Below are 9,289 nucleotides of genomic sequence, written 5' to 3'. Positions count from 1 at the left end.
ATGATAGCACTGTCTGTTGCTTTCGTGCTTCAGTCTGTGACTGTGTCTGGCAGCTTTAAAACAGTGAGAGATCTTGAGGCAGGCGAAAAGCGTTTGGTAAGTGGTGAATATTGACCCATTGTGCGTACCGTAGTGTCTCTCGCGTACTGTAGTTTGTGTAAAAACGGCGGAATTACATATTGTGAAAAAAAGAACAGCGTTGTCCTCGTTCACACGCATCTAGCGGACTGGCAGCTGCCTCCAGCACTGGCAGGTTTTAGAGGAGCTGCCTTGAACAGTGACGGGTTTTGTGACGGCTGCCTTCAGCACTGGCAGGTTTTTGTGGCAGCTCCCCCTGCCACGCAAAGATTTTACCCCCTCTCGGAACGCGAGCAGTGAACACACATCGCTAGTCCTAAACAGCTGTTCACAAAGAATGCTTTCTTGGCAGTGAAATGGGAAATGACACAAGGTAACAAGACTCACGTTGAACTTGAGTTCACTGCTTTTAGAACGCCGTTTCATACGCGACGAGAGACGCAGGTTGCTACTGTGTGTTTGAGATTTCATGTTTGTGTAATATTGACAGGCTCAAAGGTGTTATCATTGTTTTTACAAATCATTTAATACTAATAATAGACAGACATTAATAGAGACATTTCCCCACAACGTAGGGAATTCCAGGACACACACACACACACACACACACACACACACACACACACACACACACACACACACACACACACACACACACACACACACTTACACTTCATTATTTAATCACACTGTCTTCACAACAGTTTGTGTTGGCTGTAGTCAGATGACTTTAGTGGTCACACTGATAGCCTACATTGTACTACTGAAGAAATTAAAATAAGCTTATAATTGTTTAATAATATTTCATCTTTAATGAGATTGTCTGGAATTTATCGTTTTTACTTTTATATTTTTACATTGCATTTATTTGGTTCTTTGTTCAATCTCAGACCATTGTTTGCCGTATAGGTCATAGTTTGACTCAAGATTTTTTGCTTAAAAGGTGAAGACCCAACTTTATGCATGTTTTGTAAGATTCCCCTCTCCATTAAACATATTTTGTTGGACTGTCCTGGGTTAAAACAAGAATGCTCTTTTATCAAGTTATTTAACTTATTTAGTTAGATTATAAATGAAAAGGTTTTGGATTTTTTTTAATCATATTGATGTAAAAAATCTTATGACTTGTTGTGTTTGTTTGCTTGGTTTTATTGAATATATATGATATTTGTATTTTTGTAATTAAATTTTTGCCATGAATATAGCCTTATGCTGACATGGCATTAAATAAAACAATCTGTATTCCATTATTTTATTTTTATTCTTAAGATGTCTGCATAAGAACTCTTATCTGTGCAAACATTAAACTTTGCTGAAATAAAAATCTTGATTTGGTCTCTACACTGCGTTCTGGTAACTCTGCTAAACTATAATTACTAAAACTAAAACTAAATGAATAAAAACTAAATAGAAATGTGTTTACAAAATAAAAACTAAACTAAAACTAGCAAAAACAATTTATAAAACTAACTAAAACTAAAATGAAATTTAAAGCAAAGTTGAAAACGATAATAAAATAAAAACTAATTTAAAATGCGAAACTATAATAACCTTGGTAACAACTTCAGTGTGTGTGATACTTTGCTTTCAGGAAGGGCAGGCAAGATACTTTTCACTTTTTCAATCTTGAATGTGAATTTCAATGCTATGAGTGAGTTGATGGGCACAACAGAATATAGCCAGCTTGTGCGCCAGGGATAAGAAACGCTTGAAAATGTTAATTGCATGAAGGTTGATATCTGCTTATGTGAATATTGTGAAATTTTATGTCAATATACAAAGCGGATACTTAATCTTGTTTCTTTCTTCTTTTTTTTTAAAGAAAGAGCACACCTAAAGCTGAAATATCTAACCAAGTTTGAATGGAATTAAGCAGTTTGGGGCTAAATTAATTGGACAACTTGGATAATAAGGACAATACAAATCAATTCAGTGCTGACATGTACAAAGTAAAAAGAATGCAAACTGTACATGCACACCATGAATAAATAAAAAAACACAGTTGTAATGAAGATGTGACCATGGTTCTCAGTCAGATATGTTTGGGGTGTTTGACTTGAGCCTTCTGGATGTTGATTTTGAGCATGTGCACTACAGATAAGATGGTAATCATAGCTGAAAAGAGAAGCCAACGAAGACACTCATACCATAGTGGTAATCCAGACCAAGACCTATAGAACAAATCATAGTTTTTAGCCTTCTAACATACAAGCATTTGTATTGAACTGTTGTGAGATCCATTTGTTGAAATTGCATTGAAACGTTCTATCAATTTTTTGTACTTCTAAGTCAGTCATACAGGTTTGCAATTGATGAAATGAAGTATGAGTTTTCATGCATAGCTTTCTGTTCATGTCTGACTAACTTACATTGTCTTATTCTGACTCCATGTGAGTTGAGAGACTGTTGCAGAGCTCAGTAATTCCTCTGTAGTTTGGATGGATGTTGAGAGTGATGTTGTGCTTCTTATGCAGTCATAGCTAGAGAGAGCTAAGAAAGTGAGGTTCATCCTCTTGTCAGATATCTCAAATCCATGTAAACACAACAAAAAATATAACATTACTGTAAAAAAAGTTAAGAAATGCTACATCATGTCCATCCACGTAAAGTAAAACTAAAGCGTTTAGTACTCACCCTTCGATAAGATGAGATAAACACAGTTCTTGTCTGCAGGCTTAAGGATTTGCAGAGAAACAAATTCGCTGCTCTGGCTGCTGACATCATTAGAGGCCAAGCAGAAAAGTTGGCTGTCTTCAGTGATGTTTGAACAATGGAGATGGAGATCAGTGGAATGGTGCAGGACAATGTTGTTTGGGTGTCCAACTCTGTACCAAGTGTACTGCACATCCGTTCCTCTCTCACTCCTACAGCGAAACACAACTAGTTGTCCCCAGCATGTAATTTCCAGAGAACTGAGAGGCCAAACGTTTGGTTTCATTACAGCCTCTGAAATGAAATACAAAGATCTGTCTTGAAACTCTAGATGGCGCCAATCTGCTTGCAATCACATCTAGGCATGTGACGGTATCAAATGTTCATGTTGCGATAATTGCTGAAGCTTTCATCATTGTATAAGGCAGGGGTTTTCAAACTGGGGGTCCCCCAGAGGGTTCTAAGGGGTCCCCAGAAAATTTCAGAGAATAAAAAGACAAAGCAAAAATGGATAAAGTCTACCGAACATTTCTAAATCTCTCTCTCCTTTCTTGCCGTATACATACTTTCCAGAATTGTATATGTTTGCTTTGTATCTTTCTAGTGAGTTTCTCTCACTATAGTCCCATTTATCTTGCTCACTGGGGTTGTAAGGCAGTATTCTTAACGCATGCAAGCTGCTTGCATACATTTGTTAGGTTTATACATCCAACATTAAGTATAACCAATTTAAGTTTGGAAACAATGCTGTATTTATAATGTCACACTTACTATGTATCTAGTAAAACAATTTTTTTTTTCCATATACATAAAAAAATATATATAGATGGATTTTAGGAAGGGGGTCCCTCATAAAAGGTTAATCATATTTGGGGGTCCTTGGCATCACAAAGTTTTAAAACCCCTGGTATAAGGAATTATCACAATATTTAAATAAGTTTTTTCAGGTTTAATAACTTCTCTTATAACAAAAAGAACTCTTTTAAAGACAACATTTAAACCCAATAAAACATTTAAATACAATAAAACAAAAAAAAAGATAGAATCACTGCGCTCAACCATGTTTTGGGTGCGTAGATCAGTGGAAAGATCAATGCTTTCAAATGAAAAACAAAAGATCCACACTTGCTTGTGTCTTCTTAATAAATAGTTTTTTGCAACAAAGCACATATGGATCATTCAGCGTGAGGCTGTAACTATTTAGCATGTCGGAGTCTATTTTGTTATTGGAAAGAACCAGACAAATCGCTCTGAATGATCCATACGTGCTTTGTTGCAAAATAGTTTATTTTTTATTTTTACATTAATTAAGAAGACACAATTGAGTGTGGATGTTTTGTTTTACATTTGAAATACAATAAATCAATAAACAATTTTTTATAAAGATTAAGTAAGATTAAGAATGAGCAATAGCTACATTTGTTATAGTCTACAGAAGGTATTATTCTTTGTTAAAGTTAGTTTAAAAATACAACTGATTTACTTATTGTTCCCTGAACAATAACAAATAATCCATGCAGTCCATTTTAATTCATTTGTAAAAATGTTTAAATTTGACAATTAACAGCCTATTAAGTCATTAAAGGGATAGTTCACCCAAAAATGAAAATTTTTGTCATCATTTACTCACCCTCAAGTTGTTCCAAACCTGTATGAGTTTCTTTGTTCAATGACAGAATTTTCATTTTTGGGTGAACTATCCCTTTAAGTATTAGGTTATGTGATGAACACCATTGCAAATACAAAATATGAATGGCTGTTTGAAGCATTTAAAGTGCCCTTATTACGTTTTTCCCTTCCCTTTCATGCAGTGTGTAAGTTGTTTGTGAATGTAAACGTTCTGCAAAGTTGTAAAGCTGAAAGTGCAAGATAAATAAAGTTATTGTCTTCCAATAGAAATAACTGACTCTGAACCGCCCAAACAAGTCGTTGTTTGTTCGAATCTTACTGCGTTGTAGTTCTACGTTGCTAGAAATTATATCTGCATAATGCCTGCCTATGTTGTACATTGTCTGCCCGCGAACAACTTGACCAGCCCTCAAACGTCATTTTACTGACGACTGCTTCTCAAATCTCAGAGTTCAACGCAGGATTTGCAAAACTCTTGCTCTTGAAAAGATGGGTCAGTAGTACCCAGTTTATTTGGACCAGCTTGCTCCTCAGAATCTCAACCTGTAAACAGGCCCGTCGAAAGCGGGGTGCGAGGCTCTGTGCGAGGGGGTCTACTGTTGCTATAGTGACGAACCATTTGTTGTTTATGTGGATGTTTAAGAAAACAAAATGTATATTCAGTTTAACAGCATTAGGTTCAAGAAGTTAAACTGTGTAACTTGTGCACATTTTGACACTTAAATTTTGTTCCAAATTATGACCCAAATGACCCATTTCAGAGGTGCCCAAAATCCAAATTTGAATGGACTGTGAAGCTCTCTACGAACTTGACGTGCGATGCCGCGCTGACTGACATGTATGCCCATGAATCACTGTCACACGCACAGAGAAATATTTTAAGTTACTGCATAATACATTTTTAACAAGCAGAATATAAATATACACGTTTGTTGAAGGACATACGCTTGTTAATGCTGATGGTGAGGAATTACAGTCGCAGCATCTCATAATGTACATCAAACTGAGTAGCATCACTGAAACGTCCTGCTCAAGATGTCTTTACGATGGCGGTTCGGGTTGAATAACTTGTTTTTCCAAGTTATTCATCAGACTCGTGCTCCGATTGATTATGGTAAAATCAACGTCATAGTTACTGTCTTTACAGTGTGTACAATCACTGAGCTTTAAGAAGCCTCCGGAGCTGAAGTTCAGTTATAGTGATGTGCGTTTAGCTTCCGAAACACGTGCTGTACGCGTAAAGTAGACCAATCACAACAGACTGGGCCATCTGACCAATCAGAGCAGAGTAGGCTCGCAGAAAGGTGGGATTAAAGGCATCTTTACACAGCAAACGCGGCACAGAAACCAAATCTGAAGTGGCATCACAAAGATGTGCATTTACAAAGACTGTTTAATGCTTCTCTGAAGCGGCGTAAATGCATTTACACAGGAATTAAAATCGCTGGAAAAATGCTTTGAACATTACTATTTAAAAACTGATTAATTTGAGAATCGATTGTTTGTCCTTTGATGCATGTAAACCTGTTGTAGGAGACCTCCAAAACAAAATTAGGGAGCCTTTAAAATAGCATAATAGGGGCACTTTAAAATTACAGGTGCAATAGACCAAACATCTTACTTTGGTTTAGGATACTTCACGTGATGAAAATAAAGTCTTACCTTTTGTTACTTTAACTTGGATCCTGGTCATTATATCAGCATAAATTTTGTCAATCGCCACCCAATATATCCCAGTGTCGTCCAACTTTAGATCTCTTACATTAACAATCAAGCCTCTAGAAACTCCATCAACGATTTGAGCCCGTGTTCTGTACGCAGCCTGTGTGAATCCATCTGTGTCCATCAGAACCTCACACGAGGCTCTGGAGTCTCCAGCACACCAGTACTTCTTGTAAAATCGGAACTGGGTTGTTTTGTAGGTGCAGGTAATAGTAAACATGCTTCCAACTGTAGCATCAATCTTTGTTTTATCACATTGAAACTGCATACTTACTAGAGAAAAAGTCACAGTTTCAAATATTCCACAGTTGATGAACATATTTTTTTGTTTGTTTCATTTAAAGTCGGTATGAAATAAAATTTCACCCTATTTTCTTAAATGTAATGCATTTGATTTTTTTTATGTTTTAACCTTGATAATGTTTAAATCAAAATGTCTTAACTGGGTCTGATGAAAACAACAGATTTCTCTCTGTGACGTATGCAGGACATCTCCAATCATTTAATCCACTTAAAACCCGCCCCTGAAAGTTTGCGTTCTTCTGCCTACACTTTTGAGTGCAACAGCCACACCTCAAAATCCAATAAACAACAGATGTATAAGCAAGTGTAACTTAATGTTTTTTTCCTGCAATCTATCTCAAGTTTTGAAATTATTTTCTAAACTCTTGACTATAAAATAAGTTTGAAAAAATCATTAGCAAAACCATAAACCCAGACCTTTTTTTTTGGCATGTTAGTCATTTTGTTCAACCTATGTTTAAACATGAAACTAAAAGTAAATTGGCAAAGTTGTGTTACACTGAGATTAGTGGTAATATCTGTCACTCTGCTCAGATACGATATTTAGTTTAACATTTCAAATTCAATTTTGAGTGAATACATGTTATTGAATTAAACAAGAGAATCTGATTCACAAGAGAACAAAAGGAGGAGATTCAGGCCAACATTCATTAACAGGTCATTTAACATGCATTAACATTATTGCAAATCAAATAATAAGTCAGAAGTGAAATGTTGATTTTTCCTACCAAAAATGTGTCCTATACACTTTTTGGTGTCATGTAGGGCAGGCTATGATATATCATCCTATTTTTTATAAACTGACGGTAAAACTCCACCCATGTTACAGCTGTCCCTGGTCTCCTAACAAAACTGAAATTTACTAGATTTAATTTACTAAACAAATACAAGGCAGATGAACATAAAAACTAATGTTTCAAATATGTATTAAAAATGAGTAAAAAGAGACTTACTCTGTGCTAAAAGCAGTATGAACAAGCCCTTCATAGCGTTAATGAAGGTGTGAGTATATATGTTGTGTTGCTGCAAGTTGTGTAAAATGAAACAGGATGTAAGCCAGTGATGGACGAACTGTGGTTTTCAGATGGCTTTGTGGGGTCTTTCATTATGCTGACAGACATAGGTACATACATAGGCTACGCAGTACAAATTTACTTAAAAAAAGATTCTAAAAATGGTGCACTATTTTCCAAGCAAAAACTATAAAACAATAAGAATTAAAATACAGAGAATCTACAGGCGAGATTGTAAAGTTGTGCATGCATAGAAAGTGCTATACCTGTAATAGAAAATGTTTAGTGAACCAGGGCAGAACAGGAAAAGGTCAGAGACTGCACTTACACCACACAGCCACTAGATGGAAGACTTGTATGTAATGGCATGTAACATTTTAAATTAAACATGACATTTTAAAGCAGACTGAAATTGTATTTCCTTGTAAAAATGTACTCCAATAATCTTTGTTTTATTTTGAAAAATAACATAACTTTCTACAGTATATATGTGACCCTAGACCACAAAACAAGTCATTTTTTTAAAATTGAGATTTGAATAAATCTGAATAAATAAGCTTTCCATCGATGTATAGTTTGTTAGGATAGGAAAATATTTGCCCAAGATAAAACTATTTGAAAATCTGTTATCTGAGGGTGCAAAAAAATTCAAATATTGAGAAAATCTTCTTTAAAGTTGTCCAAATGAAATCTTTAGCAACGCATAAACGCATATTACTACTAATAATACATTTTTGATATATTTAAGGTAGGAAATTTACAAAATATCTTCATGGGACATTACTTAATATCCTAATGATTTTTGGCATAAAAGAAAAAAACTATAATTTTGAATTATACAATGTATTGTTGGCTTTTGCCACAAATATAACCGCGCGACTTGTGACTGGTTTTGTGGTGCAGGGTCACATATATAAGAATACAAGAATTACAAAATACTGCATCTGACCCACAGCGGAGGCACCAAACGCGGCATGAGATTAAGCAGACGGGGGTAAGCGTGAGCGTATCTGGGCTAGGCTAGCCAGCTTTCCCCACAATAAACTGGATTACATTCGATTACTGCTGTTGTGTCTTTGTTTGCGCTGTGTAACGTTACTCAATGCGCGTCACTGACGCTTATCATATGATTGGAACATATCTAGAAATAATGCTATACTCAACACTTACGAACTCGTTCATCTCGCTGTAATGGTACATTGCATGTGTTACAAAGTTGGTAGAATAATGATGAAGAGGACTCGGTGTGACTGGGACTCGTGTTTATTCAGAACTCTCAGATACAAACACAATAAACTCGCGCTGACAGACAGCGCTCTCATAAATCAGTAGTTACTATAAATAACTTTGTTGGCAATCGCTCCGTCTCCGTGATGTCCGGTTCGCAAACGAATCATTCTTTTGAATCGAACCAGTTCACCAAATCGGACTGAATCGTTCTAAACGGTTCGCGTCTCGAGTCAGCGCTTAATTTACTAAAGTTACTAACTTTCTGACATGAGTGACAGTCCCTCCGACAAGAAATAAACTAATAACCTGAAGTATATGCTAGTAACTACAACAGTTCACCCAGAACTGAGACATGCTGAGAGAACTGATGAGAAGTGAACACAGGTCCATCCGTCTCTGGCAGACTCGTGCCTGCTGGTGCCTCGTTAAACCACGCCCCCTCCGCTCATTTAAAATGCAAAGATGTCAGCCAATCACAACAGTGGGCGTTTTTACTGAAGTCTCACAGCAGACACGCCTCTTGAAGCAGGGCATTCAGCCACAGGGAAAACAGCAGTATAGAAAAAATGCCTTTTATTTCTAAATTATGACATTTTATGATGTAAAAATCATACTAACAATATAAGTACACCTCAGGAAACACTATAAAATAATAGAAAAAT

At 36.0% G+C, this 9,289-nt stretch overlaps 1 protein-coding gene across 1 annotated transcript; it reads right to left on the bottom strand.

The window, feature by feature from the left end:
- Positions 1–873: 873 nt before the first annotated feature.
- Positions 874–7,429, bottom strand: LOC307118071 (uncharacterized protein). Its single transcript, XM_079803431.1, has 5 exons — positions 7,338–7,429; positions 6,022–6,354; positions 2,713–3,024; positions 2,448–2,568; positions 874–2,249 (listed from the first exon to the last, which is right to left on the bottom strand). Exons 1-5 carry the CDS (start codon positions 7,369–7,371, stop codon positions 2,111–2,113), a joined length of 939 nt encoding a protein of 312 aa, XP_079659557.1. The 5' UTR covers positions 7,372–7,429; the 3' UTR covers positions 874–2,110.
- Positions 7,430–9,289: the final 1,860 nt, after the last annotated feature.

Source organism: Gobio gobio, assembly GCF_949357685.1.
Source record: "Gobio gobio genome assembly, chromosome: 21".
Lineage (NCBI taxonomy): Eukaryota > Metazoa > Chordata > Actinopteri > Cypriniformes > Gobionidae > Gobio > Gobio gobio.
Note: the sequence above shows the minus strand (reverse complement) of the source record. Positions and strands in the feature narration are given on the sequence as shown.